Source organism: Momordica charantia (assembly GCF_013281855.1).
Source record: "Momordica charantia cultivar OHB3-1 chromosome 8 unlocalized genomic scaffold, Mcharantia_2.0 BLBB01000008.1, whole genome shotgun sequence".
NCBI classification, from domain to species: domain Eukaryota; kingdom Viridiplantae; phylum Streptophyta; class Magnoliopsida; order Cucurbitales; family Cucurbitaceae; genus Momordica; species Momordica charantia.
In genome coordinates this window covers 24,784,787-24,808,685 of record NW_028275166.1, presented here as the reverse complement: position 1 = coordinate 24,808,685, position 23,899 = coordinate 24,784,787, and the positions used below count along the sequence as shown (strand labels likewise).

General features: G+C 33.1%; 2 protein-coding genes and 2 non-coding genes across 5 annotated transcripts; 2 read left to right on the top strand and 2 right to left on the bottom strand.

Annotated features, from left to right (window-relative positions):
• Positions 1–6,150: 6,150 nt before the first annotated feature.
• TRNAF-GAA (transfer RNA phenylalanine (anticodon GAA)) lies at positions 6,151–6,223 on the bottom strand. Its single transcript has one exon. It is a non-coding gene; the product is annotated as a tRNA-Phe (tRNA).
• A 2,458-nt stretch (positions 6,224–8,681) lies between these two features.
• TRNAA-UGC (transfer RNA alanine (anticodon UGC)) lies at positions 8,682–8,754 on the top strand. Its single transcript has one exon. It is a non-coding gene; the product is annotated as a tRNA-Ala (tRNA).
• Positions 8,755–10,826: 2,072 nt separating this feature from the next.
• On the top strand, positions 10,827–22,213 carry LOC111025508 (Transducin family protein / WD-40 repeat family protein). Of its 2 annotated transcripts, XM_022303377.2 has the most exons (20): positions 10,827–11,102; positions 11,229–11,515; positions 11,628–11,754; positions 11,917–11,999; positions 12,283–12,476; positions 12,566–12,677; positions 13,486–13,568; positions 14,248–14,457; positions 14,608–14,967; positions 15,522–15,687; positions 16,395–16,586; positions 17,508–17,723; positions 17,816–17,908; positions 18,009–18,223; positions 18,456–19,016; positions 19,116–19,196; positions 19,283–19,371; positions 20,287–21,003; positions 21,358–21,511; positions 21,599–22,213. In XM_022303377.2, the coding sequence occupies exons 1-20, from the start codon at positions 10,979–10,981 to the stop codon at positions 21,678–21,680; spliced, it is 4,146 nt and encodes a 1,381-aa protein (XP_022159069.1). In that variant the 5' UTR covers positions 10,827–10,978; the 3' UTR covers positions 21,681–22,213. The 2 variants fall into 2 exon arrangements, with proteins under 2 accessions (XP_022159069.1, XP_087983391.1); XM_088127265.1 differs by lacking the exon at positions 10,827–11,102 and having other exon boundaries at positions 11,379–11,515; positions 11,653–11,754.
• A 160-nt stretch (positions 22,214–22,373) lies between these two features.
• LOC111025509 (chlorophyll a-b binding protein, chloroplastic) lies at positions 22,374–23,346 on the bottom strand. The gene has a single exon (XM_022303378.2). It carries the CDS (start codon positions 23,281–23,283, stop codon positions 22,486–22,488), a length of 798 nt encoding a protein of 265 aa, XP_022159070.1. The 5' UTR covers positions 23,284–23,346; the 3' UTR covers positions 22,374–22,485.
• Between the last annotated feature and the right edge of the window lie 553 nt (positions 23,347–23,899).

Sequence of the window (23,899 nt, the reverse complement as noted above, 5' to 3'; positions counted from 1 at the left end):
TTCAAACTAAATGTTATTTTATTATTATTTTTTAATAATACGAAATGTGGAAAATGGAGGTTGAACCTCTTACCTCTAGGAAAGGAACAAGACGTCTTAACCGCTAATAAGTTATATGCGCATATTGGCAAATATACACTATATTTGAAGATACATAAATGATGGATTGGGCTAAAGTTTAATATATATAAATAAATACTAATCTCTTAGAAGCAAATGGGTTACGGATTATATGCACTAATTGTCAAGGCTAAATAATCACTTCTGCCAATTTTTTTCAAAAAAAAAAAAAAAAAAAAATCACTTCTGCCAATATTGTTTCAATTGAGGGGGTACATTTTATATTTACTATTTAGTTATCACGTGCCATGCACGGATATGTATCTAATTATAAATTTCTTTTATAGTTATTAGAATTATGTTTAACATGAAATATAAATAATATATTAATTATTATTAATAGAATATTATACCATTTAAAATTTTGTTAATAATTAAAATTAATTTTGTGCAATTTTTTTTTAATAAAAATTGGTTAATGTTTCATATTAACCTATCTATATATTATAGAACTAGTACGTAAAGATCGTCAATTCTTGGATAATAAAAAATATATATATTATAGAACTAGTAATAATTTTTAAACTTTTCATTAAAATAACTCTATAGTGTTATAAAATTAATGAGGATTTATTAAAAATATAACAGACCCTTACAATAAAAAAGGTCATTTTGAATTTAATAATTTTGTCTATTATTCATCTCAAATATTTTTTACTTTAAAATTATTTATGATTATATATTTATTATTGTCATTAGAAAATAAGAGAAAACAATTTAAAAAAAAACATGCTAAATTTCTTATAAAGTTTGTATCTATAAGAAATTGAGCTAATAAATTTCAAAGTAGACACAAATATTCTAAAATAAAAATAATATCGATTATAAAAAAATAATTAAAAAAATTGTAAGTCATAAAAAAAAAAAAAGTCTAGATATATACACATTTTTTAAAATAGAATTTGTCTCACCTCATAGTTGGAAAAAAAAAACATCATTGTTAAACTAAATCAAACTCAAATTGTATCATTTCGTATTGGGTTTGAGATATTGATATGACTAATCTCATACAATTTAGATGTATCATATATGTTTTGATCTGTTTCACTCTCAAGATTAAAGAGTCAAAGAATGCAACAAATTAAGAGAAACTAATAATAAAGAAAAAAATGAAGTTCAAATATTAATGGATAAATAGTTGGAGGAAGACATCATTTTAGAGTAAAGGTTAGAAAAAAGTTACAAAATTTTTTGAATTCGAAATTATAATATTAATTAAAATGACTAAAGAAAAAATCTTTTAAATTATTGAAACAACTAATCCTTTTATAGTATACCTTTTTTACATTCTATGTATTTATTATTGTTATTGATTGACTGACTACTTATAAATAATTATTAATATCATATTTTATAAATTTAAAATTTGACCATGATAAGATAGTTTAAAAATATTTATAAAAATAATTTTTAATAAATTATAGATTATAGATAAATTCTATTATTAATTATTATTAGCGAAAAACATTAATTTATTCATAAATAAAATAACAACCTTTTAATTTATACTAAAATAATAATAATAATAATAATATTTTAGTATTCTAACCTTTTACTTTCGCAAAAAAAAAAAAGAAAAGATTATTCTAACCTTTTAAATTCCAGTAGTGGTTATGGTGGGTAATTAATGAATTTTATTTACTATTTAATATTAATTTTATACAGCATGTTTGGTAAGTTTATAAATTGAAGAAATAGTATAATCTAAAAATATTTTTTCAAAATCTTCATTTCTTAAGCGAATATAGCTTAGCGATAATCGACATATATCTCCAATTAGAGGTTATGAGTTCGATTTCCCACACCCACATGTTGTACTTCATATATATATATATGGGAGAACTTTTTAACGTAAGATGAAATTATTTATTGATTTTATTTCATATTATAATTAAAATTATTAAAGAAAATAAATTATATTATTGGAAAATGATATCCCGTTTTTGAGATTTCAATACAAATTATTCTTCATATATATATATATATAACTTGAGATGAAATTATTTTATTTATTTTATTTTATATTATAATTAAAATTATTAAAGAAATTTTACTTAAATTATATTATTGGAAAATAATATCCCATCTTTTAAGATTTCAATACAAATTATTGTTCATAATTAATTTATTCATTTACTATTTAAGTAATTAAACGCTTTTTGATATTTTAACTTACGTAAATATGCCAAAACGAGTATAACACAGCAGTAATTGGCATAATTTCCAACCAAGAGGTTGTAAATTTGATACCCCACACCTACATGTTGTATCAAAAAAACTTATGTGAATATTTTTTCAACAACAAAAATATGAGCTTGTAATTGATCTACATTTTAAACAAATATTATAAATAAAATTACCAACTTGATAAAGATGGTTAATTTTTTGGAGATGTTTGGAAGGAACTAAAAGTAAAAAAGTAGTTAAACTCCTATTCTAACAGAAATTGCTTTCGGTAAACGTAGAGGTCAAATTTTAATATGGATGGTAAGTGAATATCGATATCATCCTTTTGAGTTTCTAGCTCACTCAAGTAACACACATATAATCACTCATTTTTATTTAGAGAATTGAATCTGAATGAAAGAATAGAATCAAAGAAAATAAACATACATAAAAACAATTGGGAGAAAGGTCTTAGGGAATTGGTTTCACCTATTGAATCTATGAACCAATTAATCAATTACTCAAGGTTAAACGAATTATATATTCTATAGGCCAAGAACTCTCAAATATCAACTGCATCTTCCGACCACAAGCTAATTCTCCTTATATCCCTATCTAGTTTCTATAGCAAGTAAAGTCTTTATTGAACAAGTCTTTTAACGACCTCTAAAGGACTTCTAAATCTCCCTATCTTAAAACCCCATTGAGTTATGTATCCTAGTTCTAACTCTCAACCACCTTGGCGTAAGATTTCAAGTCTAAAATCAATCAGTATAAAGAAACATAAATAGAACATTCATAAGAGAACTAAACAATCGATCTATAAATTCTGTGACTACATCAATTCCTAAGATAAAAGGTTTAGTGATAAGTCTTGAATTTTAGGAAAAAATGTTTACAAATTGTGCATGTTTAGTGTCTTCTGAAATTAAATACGTGCGTTTCATGCATTGAATCCGGTATAAATGAGACTATTTCTTAGGAAAGACTTGTACACTTGGTTTTGGATACATAGATGGAATTATGAGGAAATATATATGTTTTATAGGAGAAAAAGGAAGGAAAAAGCAGCAATGCACCTGCTGCATATGACACAGAGGCTATCTTAAAGCTAGCAGCGATGCGCCACAGACGCATCGCCAACACTCCAGAAACTTCAACAATGCGCCTGGCGCATTCTCCACCTACAAATAAGGGCTTTTGTTGACCGAGCAGTTGGAAGAAAACTCAACCCATCCCTTGATCCGTGCAACCAAATGCTGTTAAGTCCCATTGTAGCTCCTCCACTCAAATACCCAAGATTTTCTCCACCAACTTGCAAGGTTTAGCTTATAAATACCAAGTTCCATCAACCTTCAAAGTGGAGCTCACTTGACATTTAAAATCCAGCTTGCTTTCTCTCCAGAATTTACACTTTGATAATTTGTTTTGTCTTTAATTGTGTTCAACATTCATGGAATTATTTTTATTGCAATCTTTTTTTGTTGTTATCATTTTCTTTAGATTTTGGTTCTCGATTTTAATTTAGCTATTGTAATTACTTCTTAAACTTAATATGACATTTTATTGCACTCCCCTTCTTATTATTTCTATTTTTCATGTTTTTATGAATAACTAATTTGCTTTTCCAACTCTCTTACGAATGACTTAGTTCCCATCATTTTAATTACATCTATTAGATAGCACAGCGTTTATGCTCAAATTGCTTATCTTGATTGAGTTAATTAATCTAGTTGATTTTACTTGCTGGCCACTTGTTTAAATCACAACAGTTGAGTTTAATTTTGAAAAGGTTAGAGTCAACGGAGTTCATCAAGATAAAATGGGAAGTTACTTAGACATAAGAACTTAAATAAGATCCTAGACATAGGCTCTCTTACCCATTAAACGTAAGTTGGAGTTTTAATTACTTAGGATTCTTCTAGTATTTTACAGACATGTTTTAAATACTAGCCTAATCTTCTAAACAAACCAAAAGCGGTATGGAATAGGAGTTGAACCAGTTTGCAATTAGAGAGTAAATTTAGTGTGAGATTCTGATAGGCGTAATTCATTTCTCTTCGAACTAGTCAGTAGTATGAGGGTTGGTTTCAAAATTCTATTATCTTCGTGTGTTTTTTGTGTTCAACCAATCTCACCAATTTTTATCACAAATCTGATTGCTCATTTCAACAATTTGCAAAATTAATTTTAAAAGAAAACTAGTCCCTGTGGAGACGAACTTGGAATATTTCCACATTATTACTTGTGACATTGTGCACTTGCACTCGTCGCTCTTGCTATTATGCAAAGGCGCAACATTTAGCTTCTCATATTCAATGGAAAACAATAAAATCACAATGAGAAATCCATAACAAAACTTGAAAAATTAAGGGAAAGGAGAAAAAACTATGTTCGGCGTGTCAATCGTTCGTCCCCGAAGTGACCTCCACGATCCCGAGCTTAGAAAATCTCCAATGGTCTCCTTGCCCTCCAAATTGACCAAAAAGGCAAACTGCCAAAAAACCTCTCCGAAACTCCTTCTCGGTGGCTACAAAACCCTATTTTTATAAAAAAAAAAAAACCGTCGCAGCAGCCCCATGACACTACACTATTCATAAAACGCAAAATTTAAACTTCGGAGCGCCGCGACACTCTAGGCCAACGCTATGGCGCTATCTCCTCTAGTTTTTGGCTTCAAATCTTGTTGTTATTCTATCTTGGTCACTTTGATTTCGATTTTTCTCTCATTTAGATCCAAATATGTCTCGTTTCCTCCCGATACTTTTATTGATGCAAAATATATCTTATGTGCTTAAATTTGTGATGAAGAAACAAAAACTAACCAATAATTTCAATATAAATCTCATGAAATGTAGCTCACAAAGTGTGCTATCACCTATGTTGTAAAAAACATGATAGAAGAAAGCCGATTTTTATGGCAATAGAAGATGACAAGTTACAAAAACTTTTGAAATTCTAAAACTCTTGAAATTTTAGTATGAATTATAATTAAAGAAAAAACTAATAATCTTTTAGAGATGTTTTGAAGAAACTCAAAGTAAGAAAGTAGTGAAACTTCTATGTTGTAAAAAACATGGTAGAAGAAAACCAATTTTTATAGTAGTAGAAGATAACTTACAAATAATAATCTTTGAGATGTGTTTTGAATGAACTAAAAGTAGGAAAGTAGAGAAAGTCCTATGTTGTAAAAAGCATGGCAGAAGAAACTCAATTTTTATAGCAGTAGAACATAACAAGTTAGAAAGACTTTTGAAATTTTACAACTTTTGAAATTTTAGTATGAATTATAATTAAAAAAAATTAATTTTATGTTGTACGAAAACTTTTTGCATTCTAATCTTTTAAATCCTACACATTAATTTGTACTGTTAATTAATAATTAATAATTAATATTTATAATAATATATTAATCAAAGAGAGAAAATTTCAAGGGGTTCATTTTCCTCAGCTTCATTTATTGTGATTTGTGAAGGTATTTTTCAATTATAATTGATTTTTTTATGTAATAAAAAAGTGAAAACTTGACAAATAAGCCAAATTATGAGATTGTAACAAGCGTATAAACTATTATATTATTGATAAAGTTTCAATTTTTGGGTTATTATTTATCATAATTCGACCTTTTAACCTATCCATTTGAGTTATTACTTTAAAGATTACGAAATTATTGGCATGTGGAATCATGTTTAATAGAAGGTTGGATAGTAAAATAATAATGGTAATTAAAAAGTAAAAGCAGAAAAATCGAAGTGGGCCGATTTCACATCATTACGGCCCACCCGCCCACAAATGGAGTTTGATACGGTCCAGTCTTTTGGCCCATGAGCCCGGCCCAATTAAAATAAACATAAATTTTTATAATGCGGTGAACGTGGATCGAACACGTGACCTTCAGATCTTCAGTCTGACGCTCTCCCAACTGAGCTATCCCCGCTGTTGTTGATAATTTCAAAACCAAAGTTACTTGTCTTGGGTTAACTACTTTACTAACTTGGGTTCTTTTTCGTGGTTATATTAGTTAATAATACACCATTTAACTTCACCAACCAATTTAGGACTGAACGGTTACTTTTATTTTTTATTTTTTGAAAAAAACATAAATATAAATATAGTCAAAGTATCTTAGAAACATTAGAAAATGAAGCCAGATCGAGCATAGCTCAAGTGGTTAAGGTACCTATCTTATTAGAAATTGAAGTAAGTGATTTTCCTACGTTAAAGTCTGTGAATTTTTAGTTTTTTTTTGTCTAATAAGTTCTATAATTTTAAAAAAGTATTTAATGGTTGATGATTTTAAATTTCGTGTCTAACAAGTTTTTGAAATTTAAAAGTATCTAATAGATCCATGAACTTTTAATTCCATATCTAAAAATTTAATAAATTTATCAAATAAAAAATAAAATTTGTATTTAATAGAATCCCAACTGTTCAATTTTGTGTCTTATTCATTCGTAGATTTTAAAAAATGTTGAATGGTTCATAGACACAAAATTGAAATTTAGGAGCTGTTATTATTATTTTTTTTAAAGTCTACGACCATTTTCTTTTCTCAAGGAAAACTATGATAAAATTATACTTATTTGTCTAAAGGGACCAAACTAAAACAAAAAAATTTAAAGGGAATGGATTCAAATTCTACGTGGTTGTCCGATGAAATTAGTCAAATTGGTTTGAAGATATAAAAATAACGATAATAATAATAACCTTTTATTTAAAAAAAACAAATAAAAGTAAGGTCGGAGTTTTTTTAATTAAATTATATTTTTTAAAAAAATTTAAAGCATTATACTACTTCTCCAATGATTATATAACTTTACAGCTGCAATGAAATCAAATTATAGTAAAATGGTTGTATAATCATAGTTCAATTAGTTTAAACATCTATTTTCGATCAAAAAGTCGCGAGTTCAGATTCCTACCTCCATATTGTACTAAAAATAAATAGTTTTTTTAATATATAGATATTATATTAAGAAAATACGGAAAGAAAAAAAAATCCCAGAGCAGAAACCAAATTTAAAGTTTATGAGATGAATGGGAAGAATAAAAAATATATATACCAAAAAGACGTAAGCTTAACCATGACCGGTATTACTCAGAAGGAAAAGAAAAACGATGGTGAAGTTCAAATAAAAATGGAGGAAAATTCTATTACAGGAAATCGTGTGAAAGAAATTAAAAAAAAAAATAACAAAAATATCGTATGGATAAGAAAATACCCTAAAATAAAATGTAATGGATTTTATTTAAAAATGGAAGAAGTTTTTTTTTCCTTTTTTTTAGTACAGAAGGATCGGTTTAATTACGTCAACATGTAAAGATATAATATAAGTTAAATAAAATAATGCAAAACATAATCAAATTAAATAAGGGTAGAAAAAGAAAATGTAACATAGAGAAATAAAATAACATATAAGTTAATATTTGAAAATATTTAAGGATATAGTATATAATTGTAAATATTTTCGTTTCATAATATATTTTGGATAATTAAGATAATTTATCGATGATTGACACTTGTCTCTATTCAAAAGAGTTTGAATCCCCACCCTCTTTTATTGTACTAAACAAGTATTATAGGCACCATTATGAAAAAGCGAAATATATGATTCTATAGTGTAAATTTCAGCAACTCGATAGAGCTTGAGAACTTGCATAGATTGTAGATGCAATTATATAATTGATTAGGAGCAAACTTATATAAATTTTATAGTCACTGAGATATGAATCACTTTTTCAAACTGAACGAATAGATATATAGAATTAGATCGATTACTAAATACTTTTCTAGATCTTTATGTTTCTTGTTATGCCCATATCACTTTGTTTACCATGCAAATAAATTTAAGATCTTGCATATTCTTCAAAATTCTCAACAATGACATGATGCAAGAATTTGATTACGTGAGTTTAAATTCTTTTTTTTTTGTCATAATGTCACAAATACTTTTTTTTTTCAATCATCATATTCAAACTATTTATTCTCTGAAAAAACTAGAATTTTAAGAGAAATTCATCTATAAATTTTTTGTTTGAGAACCTAAAATCGATAGCTTTTTTAGCTTTTTACCCTATAACTAGGGACACCTATACCGCCCCATGACCCAACCTCGGGAGATATCTAAGATTTTTTTGTATTAAATTCACCTAAAAATTTGAATATAAGGTAAGTAACTACAATACGTCATATCCATGCTAAGAGAAATTCACTCTATAACTTCAATTTTAATATATATTTTTTTCAAGCCTAGTAATTAGTATAAGTGTGACTTTTTTAGTATGTTTTATATTACAATTGAATTTGAGTTTTATTTAGATTATGTTTTTTCTAAATCACAATTTTTGGTATACAATTTAAGTTTATAATTAAAAGAGATTTATAAGACGTAAATGGGGGTGTAGCTCAAACGGTAGAGCGCTCGCTTTGCATGCGAGAGGTACGGGGTTCGATACCCCGCATCTCCATTTTCTTTCCCCTCTTTTTTTTTTTTGTTCTTTTAAAAATAAATGGTTGACTGGGCCTTCTTCCGGCCCATAAAACTGCGGCTGCACAGCCCTTTGCTATTTTCCACTTTTCTTTTAATATACTATTTTATTTTGCTTTATGACAATTTCGATGTTTATTATGGAAGAATGGCAATCATAAATATGCAACCCCTTCTTATCATTTTTTAAAATATTTTTTTAAGGATAATTTAAATATTCAGCAAAACTATGTGGTCTTATACAAAGGATGAAATTTACACCGTAAAAGCTAGGTTCGTTTTGGTCTTTTTTTTTCCCTTCCCTTTTAACGTTGAAGAATCGACCGCACCTCCATGTTTATTGAAACTAACCATTTTTTTAAAGCTTAATATTAATAGTAGAGATTAAAAACTAACCTAGCTTGTTTAAAGTTTAGGGACATAATTATAACTTTTCTTCTTTTTAATAATAACAACACGTAGAGATAGAGATTTGAACCTACCCTCTTTTATTTGTGAATATAAATACCTTGATCAGTTAAACTATAGGTTAAAAATAATTATAACTTTATAAAGTTTAGAGTTATATAGACACATTTCTCGAAGTTTACAATACGAAGTTTGACGTCGATGTGGGATAAGCGATAAAGATAACTCATGGCAGATTTTTCTTGATGCTTCAATCAAAGATAGAGGAGAACTGTGAGTTGGGATTGTATCGTGTAAAGAGATAATATATCAAATCTACCTCCATGAGAGTGCTTGCTTTCTCCCATTGCAGGAGAGGGAGTAGTGGTGGTAACAATGTTAGGGGTTTTAAGGCATGTTTGTCGATGAGTTCTTTGATTATGTTTTTTTTATTTTAACTAGCACAAAAAAATATTTACATGGAGACATAAGAAACAAGGAGGAATAAAATGTTTAACCTAATACAAACATAGTAGATGCTTTGTTCTAAAAATGCCATGTAATTCTTGATTTTAAAAAATAAAATAAAAAAATGTTAAAAGACAACTTTACTTTTGGTTTCAGAAAATGTTTCGTACAAATTGAGATAACTGTCATCTCTTATATACTATGGATCACTCTTTTCCCAAACCAACGTGAGACTTTGTTTCCACACCTTGGAACCCCAAACAATTCTATCATCGAATAAAGTGTCTCTTGTATATTGCCTCGAATAGTCATGCACTCATCTATTTTTGACTGACACCTCCATATAGAGCTCTTGCAACACACAAACAACATTGTGAGAACACTTGGTAACGTTCTATTGCACCCTCAATCTCCTCCCCTCGAACAAGGCTACATCATTCTTCTTATTAGTCTACCCCGACTTGATAGGGAATATCTTTGCTTGCCACATTGAGCACTTTTTGTCCGATTTGACCACATATTCATCTACAAGTTCCATAATGACTATTAGGCTCAACAATCACTCTTATGTTTAGCCTCCTATGATTTCCTCCACACAGTTAAGTTTTTGTTTTTGTTTTTTTTTATACTATGACTTTGATGTAATATGATATTATTCACTTTTGACATAAGCGGCTTTGTTTTTAGTTTCGACCAAAATACCTAAACCAATAGATTTTCCTCTATTGTATATCATATATATCATGGATGACCCTCTCTTGGTAGGATTTAGTTTGCACACTTTGCGACCCAAACAAAAAAGAAGAATGAAATATTTAATTTTAATTGGTTTAAATACTTTTTGGTTGCTTAACTTTAGACTTTGATTCATTTTGGTTATTGTATTTTTAATATGATCATTTTAGTCTCTATATTTTAAATTTTTGCTCATTTTAGTCCTTGTATTTTTGAAATATTCGTTTTGGTTTATGTACTTCTAAAAAATAAAAAGTGACTAATTTGGTAAAATTTCAACAAAATTTTTGTACACAATAAAAATCATTTATTACAAATTTATCCATATTTAAAGAAATTCAATGAAGGGAGTGTCATGTTAACATGAACCAAATTTAACCGTATTTAAAATTTAAACCATATAGAAAAAAAAAAAAAGACGAGAATGAAATATTTAATTTAATTTTATATTTTAGGTTTACCGTTCCCACTATTTTCCTTGTTCTTCAGTCCATGCACATCTTCTGAGTTCTGACCTTCCGGCGGTCTGGCCATAACTTTCCGACCGATTCACCGGAGACGAGGTCTACTTGAATCTCCATCTCCGGCAGCCGCAGAAGAAAGACGTAGCTGCCATGGCAGAGAAGGAAGAACAGACCGAGTGGCATTTGCACAGCGGACAATACCTCGGAGAAATCTCAGCTCTATGTTTCCTCCACTTACCTCCTGAAATCTCCTCTCTCCCAATTCTCCTCGCAGGTACTTCCTCTAATCAAATTCTTTCTGATGGTTTCCGTGTTGCATTTTCCAATTTTGACACAGTTTACAACTGACTGCTGTTTGCCTCCCGTGTAATGATGAAAATTGGAAAAAAAAAAAAAACAGGCTCGGGTTCTGAGGTACTGGTGTATAACTTGGAATCTGGAAGAATTATAAAGTCGTTTCGGATATTTGAAGGGATTCGCGTGCATGGGATTTCATCAATACCTTTGAATTTCAGTGAAGCGTCGTCTTCTACTAAGCTTGATTTTGTTCTAGTTGTTTTCGGTGAAAAAAGAGTCAAGCTATATCGTATAAGCGTCGAATTGGTTGCTGAAGTATGCGTGGATTTGATCCTGTTATGTTCTTTACCGAAGTTTAATCATTGGGTCTTGGATACTTGCTTCTTTAAGGTATCAGTGGTTCGGTTCAGTTCATAGTTTTTCATTTAAGTGGATTTACTAGCTTTTAGATTTTGTTCTGGCTATTCCTGCGCTATTAACTTTAAACTTTGATCGGGAGTAGAGCAGTGACTCTTCTTCCATGGCAGGTGATGATAGCTGCGGTTGTATTGCCATTGGATGCAGTGATAATTCTGTTCATGTTTGGGATGCTTCTGAATCTAGAATGATTCTTCAAGTTGAATCACCAGGTTAGAGCCCTAAAGCTGATTATCTTTGTCTAGATGACTTGTATTGGAAATGTTCGAATAAATTTGTGATTTGTCCTCCAGAATTTGGAGATACTAGTGTTAACTCTATCTCTGTTCCTTTAAATTTTTTTCTGCTTCTGACTCTGTATTTATGTATATCAGTGAGGTGCCTTTTATACTCAATGCGGTTGTGGGGTGATGATATTAAGACTCTTCGCATTGCATCTGGTTCTATTTTTAACGAGGTGCTAATCTTTCTTTGTATTGGGATTCCTGAATACCACTTTTTAAATTCTTCATCATATGTTTTTGAATTCAGAATCCTTTTCCCTATTTCATTTCAATTCTTTATGGAGATTTTGAATGTTGAGCCCCCCTCATCATCTGCAGCTTAGGTGCGTCAAAGCTGTAGGGTATTGCTTTGACTAATTTTTCCCCTATATGCCTGCGGATTAAGATTTGTTGAGAAGGCCGTGATTCCTATTTATGCCTTCATTGTTGCTTCCATTTCAAATTCACTTTTTTCAGATAATTGTTTGGGAAGTGGTTCCCTCAGAAATGACTAAGATAGATCACGATGAGAAGAGCAATGGCATTCCATTTCACCATTTGCAATATGAGGCTATTCATATAAGCAGGCTTGTTGGACACGAGGGTTCGATCTTTCGCATTACTTGGTCCTCCGATGGATCCAAACTGGTCTCTGTTTCTGATGATCGTAGGTGAATTTGTTTCTTGATTTTCACCAATTTTCTGATCTTCATGAATTGTATCCTAATTTTATTTTTATTTTTTTTGGGTTTATCTTCAGTGCTCGCATCTGGAGGGTACATGCAAAAAGGAATGATGCAGATAGCCCTGGGGAGGTTATTGTTATGTTTGGCCATAATGCTAGAGTTTGGGACTGCTGTATCGATAATTCTGTGAGCCTCATCACATGCTATAATTTTGGACTTCCGTGCCAATAATCTACTAGCCCCGTCATGTGCATCTTCTGTGTTAGCATGTCAGTTACTGAAAACTTGAAATGATCTTTTTTTAATTACCCATAATTTCTTGACACCTCAAAGTTTATCAAGTTGAAAATCCTAAATAAAATGTATCGAATAGAAGGTCGTTATATATAAATGTATGAACTGTCTTCCTTATTAAAATATTGGATCCAACATCTTCTCCCTCCACTCCCCTGGTTAATTCCCCGAACCATAAGGTCCATAAAAGGTTCACCTGGTCTAGGCTGCCAACCTTCCAAATTGCATCTGACAGAACTTTGTCAAGAGCAAGACCATTACCAGTCAGATTTTGGGCTAAGGAATTTACTGAAAATTGCTTGAACTCTGTATTTTTGTTATTCTTTTGTCATCTGTCTATCATACTCATACCTCAGTCAAAAGTTTTGAACTCTTCCATTTCCCTTTCATCCAAGTATCTCCTTGCTGTGATGTTCCAGTTAAGAGTCTCAGAGTCCCAAAAAGCACTTGCCTAGTTCCAAATTCTAGAGATCCATCTTTGATATTATTTGGACTTTATTACATAAAACATCACTTTATGTTTTTCCAAGAAGTTTTAAATTGATTTGAACTGTGCATCACGCTTTACGTATAATATCTACTTTGAGTTCTATTTGCTTATATCAAAATAAGAACTAAGAAGCCTGGTTAGTATTTCCTTGTTTGTTCCTGTTACCTGTATATGCCGTGCCCTGACTGTTCTTTTGGGTTATCATTGTAGTTGATAATTACCGCTGGTGAGGATTGTACATGTCGTGCTTGGGGACTAGATGGCAAACAGCTGGAGATGATAAAGGAGCATATGTGAGATGTGAAGACTTTTCTGTTTGAACAAGAGTTTTGTATTGTTTGTCTTAGTGTACTTTATGCGTGGCCATTACTTATAATTTTTAAGGACCATCAAAATATAGCTTCTCAATTTGGGTTATTTTTTCAAAAAAATTTAAAAATTGCCTACGAGGGGTAGCCCCGTTGGCAAGGGTGGGGTCTCGTAGTCCTATTGACTTAGGGGTCTCAAGTTCAAGCCTTCGTGTAAGCTTAATACCAACTCTTGATATCTCCCAGGTCCGGGCCTTAGGTGGGCACGGGTACCCCTGGGTATAGGGGAGCAAAGCTTCAACTACCGGTTATCGAAGGAAAAAAAACAAAAGACAAAAATTTTAAGATTCAGTTTGGCCAAAAATGGTACTATTTACATTTTTATTCTTGCTATTGTATGTTAACTTGAAAGTAAATAGGGATTGCACCAAAATTTGTTTAATTCCATGTCAAAAGTTATTCAACGTTGCTCCATTTTTTTCCGTCAAGGATTTTTAGATCAAGAAATTGATTTGTTTAAGTATTAATTTAGTTTCTGAAGGTGTATGATCATGGACATATTTACCACTCGCTGCTATCTTATGCGTATATTATAAAATTATTTAGAGAGCCTTTTCATGACATGCTTCATGTTTTCTTTTTTTCTTTTTTTCATCTTTTACAGAGGGAGAGGTGTATGGAGATGTTTGTATGATCCAATTTCCTCTCTTCTTATTACTGCTGGCTTTGATTCTGCTATTAAAGTGCACCGGTTAAACACTTCATCATTTGGGACCTCCAACGAACCTGCTGAAATTACCAGCTGTAGTATGAAAAGAGAGGTTTTCACTAGTTGTATTCCAAATTCATTGGATCATAATGGACTTATTGACAGGTGAAGCTCATTTGCCAGGGAGCTTTTTTAAAGATTTCTTGAAGATATATACTCATCGTCGGATTCCACTTCATTTCCTTTTCTTTTTTTGGAGGGGGTGGGGTGGGAGTGGCAAACAATCAGTTAATATTGTTTACTTACATTTTGCAGCAAAAGTGAGTATGTGCGCTGCTTGAGGTTCTCGTCTGAATTTACACTCTATGTTGCCACAAACCGGGGTTATGTGTATCATGCTACATTATCTGATACCATGGATGTGATGTGGACTAAACTTGTTCATGTTAGTGAAGAGGTTCCAATTGTTTGTATGGATTTATTGCCTTCAAATCCATCCACAGTTTCCAGTGGAGCTGAGGATTGGATTGCTCTTGGAGATGGTCAAGGAAGAATGACAGTTTTAAAAGTTCTAGGCGATTCAAATGCCCCTAAGCCTCACATCTTGCTTAACTGGTCAGCTGAAATGGAGAGACAGCTTTTAGGAACCTTTTGGTGCAAGTCACTTGGATTCAGGTTAACACCATTTCTTCAACTCTGATAATGATGTAACAACTGGCTGAGACTATTATGTGACCTGTGTTTGGACATGGATTTGTGTTTGATGGAACTTTGCATCCACATCCATCATTCATTTTATGCCCTGCAGACATGAGATCCACATGATGGTCTGAAGGCAACATTTTAAGGAAATTTAATTCTGTAATTTTTTTTCACATGATGGTTTAATGTCTCTTTATGGGGTTTGTTTCAAATTTATTCAGTAATTATTAGGTTCTATCCTTTTGGATTGGAAGCCCTTTCTTTAGGCTAGCTTCTTTTTTTGGGCTATTGTTTTTGTATGCCCTTGTATCTGCCTTTTGTTTTCATTAGTCTCGATGAAAAGTTCGGTTTCTTATAAAAAAAAATTTTGTAACGTTTTTTCTTTTTGAAGCCTAAAGATCATTCCTTGATTTTCTCTATCAATTATGTAGCAATATTAACCTTTTAGGTATTTTTATCTTTGACAAGAACAGGAGAGGGGTTTAAAATCATTTGTTGGATATGATCTCCTTTTATTTATTTTGTAGGTACATCTTTACTGCTGATCCTAGAGGGGTATTGAAACTCTGGAGGTTATATGATCATGTACCAGCTTCTCAGAATGACGGAAATTATAATGTATCTCTTATGGCTGAATATATATCATGCTTTGGCATGAGGATTATGTGTTTGGATGCATCATTTGAGGAAGAGGTACATTTTCCCTTTTCATAAATTTTATGCTAGTGGATAGTTACTTCCATTGATGATGACATGTTTTTTAATTGACCTAATGATCAATGTGTTAAACTTTAAAACAACCTCAATTTCTGTCTTCAATTCCAATTGGTGCATTATGTGCAAGCGTAATCTGGAGGATTTGAACCATCTTTTATGGCTCCGCCTGCCCTTTTATCGTTTACGGTAGACTTTTGGTTTCTGTGGTTTTAGTTCTAGTTCAAGAGAAATGATGGAAGAAGTTTTTGGTCCTTTTTTTCAGAAAAAAGGTTGTGTATTTATTTGGCAAGCTAGTTTTGTTGCTATTTTATGGAATATTTGATTGGAAAGGAACCAGCGAATCTTTATGGGTATTGATAGGTCTGGGAGGAAGCTTGAGGGTTGGCACATTTTAATGCATCCACTTGGGTAAACCCTTCATAATTTTTATAATTTCTCTATTTTTATTTCTAATCACCAACAGGCAGTGCCACTTTTTGTGAATCTTTTCGCTTCTCTTTTGTTATCCCTGTGTTGGCTGGCCTTTATGCGTGGTCTTATATGTACTTTCATTTACCTTAGTGAGATCTGGCTTTTTTTCATTGTAAAAGAAAGAAACCACGATGTTATCTTTTCAGCACATAATGGATGATGAAGTCATTAAGTCTTCCTCAATTTTCAATTCAATGCACTTATTTTTGCAGATTGTGGTGTGTGGTGATGTGCGGGGTAATCTTATTCTATTCCCTTTATCGAATGACCTATTACATGGTAGAACAATTACAACAGGAGTAAAGATTACTCCAACATGTTATTTCAAAGGAGCTCATGGTATATCAACTGTGACCAGTGTTGTAGTAGCCAGATTGGGATCATGCCAAACAGAAATACACTCAGTACTTCCTTTTCTTTCCCCTTAATGAATTTTCTATTTTTATGGTATCTAGGCATTAAGTTTTTCCATAATGTATCAGTGGAAATAGACTAAGAACCTCATTTGGACATCAGGACAGCAATGAATTTTGTTTGTTCTTCATCTTAGGAGCATTGTGACATTTACTAGTACTACTATTATTCCACGTGCGTTTTCATGCATTGGCATTCCCCTATATGTGAAGCTATAAATCAAGCATAATGAGCAGGTGATTTGTTCGACTTTTTCGTATTCTCATATTGAAAATTATATAAATATGGAATCTATAAGAGCTACCTTTTTTTTAGAACCAAGTTTATATAGATTTCAAAAAAGGTGCTAGGGTGCTAAATAAGCTATGTTTTCCTTTTCCCTCACTCTGTTAGCAACTGCTACATGCTGAAGTTGATGTGGAGAGATTAACATTAAGGCCCTAGACTACTTGGAAGATATTAATGATTCTGATCGAAATAATCATTTCCTTGGAAAATGTGCAGAAAAGAATAGTAATTTTCATATTTTGCTTAAAAAAAAAAGATATTCTCCACTTCCTAGTACACAAATTTTGTTGATATTCTCTGACCTACAGGCTTTAGTGCACCTAGAGTGTAGGCACCCCTTATTGTCATTGACTCATACTGATACTAAGGTGCATTCCTCGTGATGTACATCATTGATCATTAAATGTTTGATTACAACTGTTTTTTTAGTGTTTGTACTTTTCTTCTTTTCAGGATAAAACAATAAATTTTCTTATTATTTTTTTTATAGGGATAACATTAATCCCACAGTTTAAAAGTATAGATTATTGATTATGATGGGTGTCTAAAGTCATCTTTGTTCTGATGCAACTGGTTTGTGGAGATCTTACCGTGACAGTCTGTTGCTATTTCCTCTTGTTCAGACTGGTGCGGATGGATGCATATGTCATATGGAATATATCAAACTCAAAGACCAAACAGTTTTGGAGTTCATAGGGATGAAACAAGTTAAAGAGTTGACTTCAGTGCAGTCTCTTTTCTATGATCAAAATTCTTTGTTTGATTTGACAAGCAATCTTTATGCAACTGGCTTTGCATCTACAGATTTCATTATATGGAACTTAATTACGGAAGCAAAGGTTCTATCTCCTTCTCTCTTCTCACACACACACAGATGCACACTACTGCAATTACAATTTTTTGGGATCTCAAACAACGTGGATCGGAGCAGGTGTTACAAATCCAATGTGGTGGATGGCGGCGGCCTTATTCTTATTATCTTGGTGATGTACCAGAGCTTAAGAACTGTTTTGCATATGTCAAGGTTTCTCCACACCTCCCCCCATTCATGTCTGTCATCTCTTTTTGTACTGATATTAGAGAACGGTCCTTGTAGTTTCTGACTTTTCTTGTTTTTACTTCAGGATGAAAGGATCTATATTCATAGATATTTGGTCTCAGACAGTGAAAGAAAAATATATCCTCAAAATTTGCACGTACAATTCCATGGCAGAGAGCTGCATTCTTTATGCTTTATACCTGAAGACTTTGAACTTAAAGCTGACACCAAGCATGAAATCTTATCCAAATCTAGCTGGATCGTAACTGGTTGTGAAGATGGAACTGTAAGGTTGACCAGGTATGCTGTCATTATCGTTATCCCTAGCATCTGACTCAAAATTAGACAATGAACCAGTAAATGTCTGATGAGTGATGAATATAGCTGCTAACTGCTAAAGACACTTTTACATATATTTGTGATCCCCAGCTTCCTGAAGACAATGAAAATTATCTTCAATTTCCTTGCTCTAGGAAATAGAGTTTAGACTAGATCAGTAGCCTGCAATTAATGAAATTGTATTATGATATAGGTATACTCCTGGCACCAGTAATTGGTCAGCTTCAAAGTTGCTTGGGGAGCATGTTGGCGGATCAGCTGTGAGATCCATATGCTACATATCAAAAGTACACTTGATTTCATCGGATGGGACCATTATACCTGATATAAAAGATATAAAAGAATCTGACTCAGACGACAGAGAAAATCCTAGCTTACTAATTTCAACTGGTGCTAAGCGGGTATTAACTTCTTGGCTACAGAATCAGAGGAAGCTGGATAAAATGGAAGGAACAAATGGTTATTTACAACATAATGGCAAAGTTAGATATGAACCCTCCGGACTGTCCTCATCAATTTCCTTCAAGTGGCTTTCTACTGATATGCCAACCAAGAATTCAATTTCCCATAGAAATTCATACAATACTAGGACAGATGAAGCCAAGACTGCTTCTAGCAGAAATCATGATGCTAAATTCAAATCACTTGAAGAAAAAGAGGAGGTGAGGCCTAATTCTTGTCCCATAGAAAAATATGAAGATGACTGGAGATACTTGGCGGTTACTGCCTTTCTTGTTAGATATTTTAATTCAAGGTGTGTATTCTTTCCTTCCATGTTCTTTTTTCTTTATTGATTACTTTCTTAAACTTCAGTTTCCATTAAGATTCTTCTCTTTTTTTTTTGGCTTCCCAGGTTTACTGTCTGTTTCATTGTTGTTGCATGTTCAGATGCCACACTCTCACTTCGAGCTCTAATTTTACCCCATCGGTTATGGTAAATATGAAGAAAATGATTAACTGACATTGCAACTTAATGTCTTAGATTTCACGCTGTTATTTTCCTAACTAATTTTTCTGCAGGTTTGACGTTGCTTCATTGGTTCCTGTGCGATCACCAGTTTTGACATTACAGCACATAGTTCTTCCGAAGTTCTATCCTAAAGGAGGAGGTGTGCCTATTTCACTTTCCCATTAGATCTTGTAGTTGGAAAAAGTCATGCTAACGATTGTTTTATATTTCTTGACATTCAAGTCTTTTTTTGTATAATCTTGTAGTTATATTCCTGAAGTATGAATAATAATTTTCTTATTGATTACTTGACATAAAGCATAACTGATGTATTATTTGGATTTAAGCAGCATAAAATACAAACCCTTAGTTTTGAGTTTTTTTTTTTCTCGTTTTGCATCTCAACCAACATGCTGGATTTAGCTCAAGTCCTGGTCAAACTGGCCTGCTTGAACCATTATTTGACTGATCATAGCATTGTCATATTTATCATGTTTTAGATACTCTCCAGATTATATTTCTGATAGGAATGGTCCTCGGGGTAATTAGGGATATTATTAGGGTACTAAGGGTACCTTAGTAATTAGATAGGGAGGTTGTTAGGGAGAGTTATTATAAATAGAGTGAGGATCTAAGAATGAAGGCAGATAATTAGTGAGTATGGTTTAGGCTTGAGTAGAGGGAGGGTCCAAGTACATTGAATTACTTGGAGTTATTTGTAGTTATTGTATCTTTTTATATTTCAATATATTTCTAGTTCGGGTTTTATTTCTTTATTACAAAAGGCATGTCAAGGCACCACCTTGGTTCTTTACATTTATTACACAAGTTTTTTTGCCTAGAGAAATGAGAATGGTTCGCTTTCCAATCCAAGTTTAGTATTTATTTATAATTTTTAATACTTTGACTAGAGGAGCACACCTTATCCTCTCGTAATTGTTTTCATTTTGCATGGGGAGTGTCATGGCTCCTAACACAAAAGAAATTATGAATTGGTGTTTAGCATAATTCTTTTGTTAAGTACTTCATAGCTTGAGTCTCTTTTTCCACTTTCTAATAAAGTTTATTTCAACAGGAGAAACTATGGTTGGGAATGTATACATCGTCATTAGTGGAGCCACTGATGGAAGTATTGCATTTTGGGATTTGACTGGAAATATTGAAGCATTCATGAAACGTCTCTCTTCTCTTCATCAGGAAATGTTCATTGATTTCCAAAAACGGCCTCGTACAGGAAGAGGAAGCCAAGGTGGCAGATGGCGGAGATCCTTAGGTAGTGTGACCAAAGGTGGACTGAGAAAAGATTCAAAGAAAGGTGGAGACGATACCAACGTAAGTATACAAAATGAAGTTCCTCATGAAAGCTCATCCAGAGTAGACATATCTGAAGCCAATACGGCTTGCTCTGAACCAGTCTGTTCTACTTCGTCTGAACTAGTTTTGAGCTCAGGCGATTCTTCCTCTGAGATGTGTGAAATTCGGCCTATCTATGTTCTAAGCAATGTTCATCAATCTGGCGTGAATTCTCTCCATGTATCTGCTGTAAACAGTTCCAAACGTGTTAATAATTGTTTCACGTACCATTTGATTACTGGCGGTGATGATCAAGCCCTTCAATGTCTTACGTTTGATTTATCTTTGCTCTCTGAAAGCCCTATTTCTGAGATAGTAGAACCTGAATCTGAAAGCATGAAGAGGTGCATATTTCAGAGTCAAGACTGTAATCATAAATATATGGTTAGGTTTCTCAGTTCTCACAAAATTGCATCAGCTCACAGTTCGGCTATAAAAGGTAAAAGTCTTATCCTTTTACATTCTTAGAGCGGGTTTTAAATTTCGGTCCATGCCTCTTGGCTTCAAACGAAAATGTGTGAAGCAATATTCCTTACCTGTATTTATATTTACTCAATCCCACCTACTATGGCTATTCATACTTTGTTTCATCATTATACGCACTTCACATGTTCAATGAGGGTTAGTAGTTCATACTATAAATTGGAGTCTGCGATCCAAGTTCTGAACAGATATTCTGTGCTATGCACTTCATTCTGAAACATTGTGGCGTTTTTATAAACTTCATAACAAGACGTTTTTGCAGTGTTCTTCAGAAATTAGTAAAGATCCATTGTTTCTTTTCCCTGAATAGGTGTCTGGACAGATGGGATTTGGGTGTTCTCTACTGGTCTTGATCAAAGGATCAGGTGTTGGAAACTTGAGGCAGAGGGGAAATTGGTTGAGTATACTTACTTGATCATTACCGTGCCAGAACCGGAGGCCATTGATGCTAGAGCCTGTGACAAGTTAGTGGAACATTTAATTCAATATGCCTAATGCAACTTATCATTACATTTGTTTGACTATCGTTTATTGTCTTTATTATTCTCCAGGAACCATTATCAAATTGCGGTAGCTGGAAGAGGCATGCAAATTATTGAGTTTTCTACATCCCGTGAGGCTGGCATAAGATGAAAATAGGAAACTATCTTTACATGTTATAGCAATTACAGGGGAACGTATTCCCTCTCAGTACAGTGTAAAGTACTCCCCTCATCTAAATGGTTACCTTTTAGCCCACATGATCCAACTAAATCTGTACCCCTTGTGACTGCCCTCTGCTATTCCTTACAAATCTCAGTCAATAGCTGGTGTCCACCTGTACTAGTCTCAACCAACTATTTAATTACACAACACTGAGCTTCCAGCCTTGAGTTGCTATTCAGTGGGCCCTTAACTCGTCTCTGCCTTTCTTCCCTTGATTGTCCTACAGCCTTACATGAATCTAATTGGGGCCTACCAACATATTTTTTCATCTCTCCATGGTGAGGATTCTGCATATGGTCTCTTTTCAAGATGGTAACAGTCGCCTGACCTCCTGAGTGAAGAAAGCTTTTCACATCGCATTTTAGAATTATTAAGTTATTTGTAGCTAAATGTATTAATTGAAGTAAATTGTGGCTCATTTTGCAGAATACTTCTTATTAATTATGGCTCATTTTGCAGAATACTTCTTATTCCTTTTGTTATATTTGCCCAGGTCATGCTCAACTTTGAGTTACGTATGGCCTTTCACTTCAATTTACTACTGTTTGTGTTAATGATTTTTAGCTCTTACTGTTCTTTTAAAAGATTAATAAAGCAGCAACTTGGTCGAGATAATTTCAGTGATTATAATAGTGATTGTTGGTCTTCAATATTTTGATAGTACAGTACAGTTTACAAGCTATGCTTCCAATGTAGTGAAATTGAAAGCTTGTTTAAACATGACTTGGTAATTTCACTTCCCAGGTACAAAGTTGGTAGCATAAGCCCATGCATTGTTGTTGACAGGGTCAGCAAGATGATCTGCGAGGTTCTCCAAAGGACCTTTTCCTGTTACAATGGCCTGCACGAAAAACCCAAACATGGAAAACATTGCAAGTCGGCCGTTCTTGAGTTCTTTCACCTTAAGCTCTGCAAATGCCTCTGGATCGTCGGCCAGCCCGAGGGGATCAAAGCTACCCCCGGGATAAATGGGATCAGTAACTTCCCCGAGTGGTCCTCCGGCAATACGGTAACCCTCAACTGCACCCATTAACACTACTTGACATGCCCAGATGGCCAAAATGCTTTGTGCATGAACAAGACCTGGGTTTCCAAGATAGTCAAGGCCACCCTCACTGAAGATCTGTGAACCAGCCTTGAACCAAACTGCTTCACCAAACTTGACTCCATTTCTGGAAAGAAGCTCTGGGAATACACATCCTAGAGCTCCAAGCATAGCCCATCTACTATGAATCACTTCGAGCTCCCGGTTCTTAGCAAAGGTTTCGGGATCAGCCGATAGACCTGCGGTATCCCAACCATAGTCACCAGGGAATTCCCCTTTGAGGTAAGATGGAGGCTCACCAGAGAATGGTCCGAGGTACTTGACACGGTCGGGACCATACCACGGGCTGCCTGAGGAAGCTGCTGGCCTCCCAGATCTCCTCATCGAGACTCTACCGTTGCTGCCAACCGAGGATGACAGCTCGGTCGGTGCACTCAAAGGAACGGCCTTTCCTGTGAATGTAGATGTTAGTGCCATGGCTGCCATGCCTCCCAAAGACAAGTAAGTGCTCAAAACTGCTTTTGAACTCAGTTATTGATGAATTGCAAGAAGTTTGAAATCTTCTTATATAGTGTCTGGTGAGACCCACAAAGTCTATCTTTGTGGATCTCCATCCTTTTTTTAATTGGTGGATGAGGAGATATCTAGAACTCAACAATCTCTATTATCTTACTCCACCAATCGAGGAATTATTGATACAGATTTCCTTAAATTCATTAGGATAATTATCTTGTTACTCTAGTGGTCCTCAATATGAGACCAAGGATTATCTCACAGGCTGTATATTAATTGACAAGTGAGGGGCACTTGCAACAAATAGGACACTATAGAAGTTCAGAAATGATATGATGCTTGAATAATTGCCAATGTCCTTTGGAGCCAGAACTGTGAAACCTTTGGGCAATTATAAATATCCATATTGATGAAAAGTCGAGATTTCATTAAGGAGAATGAAAGAATACAAAAGGCATACAAAAATAACAGTCCAACAAAAGGAGCCCCTCTAACCTTTGGACATCGAAACACAATGGAAAACTTGAAACCGAGAAGAGTCCATACCTCCTCCCAAGATCTCTCAATTTGCCTAAAAATTTTATTATTT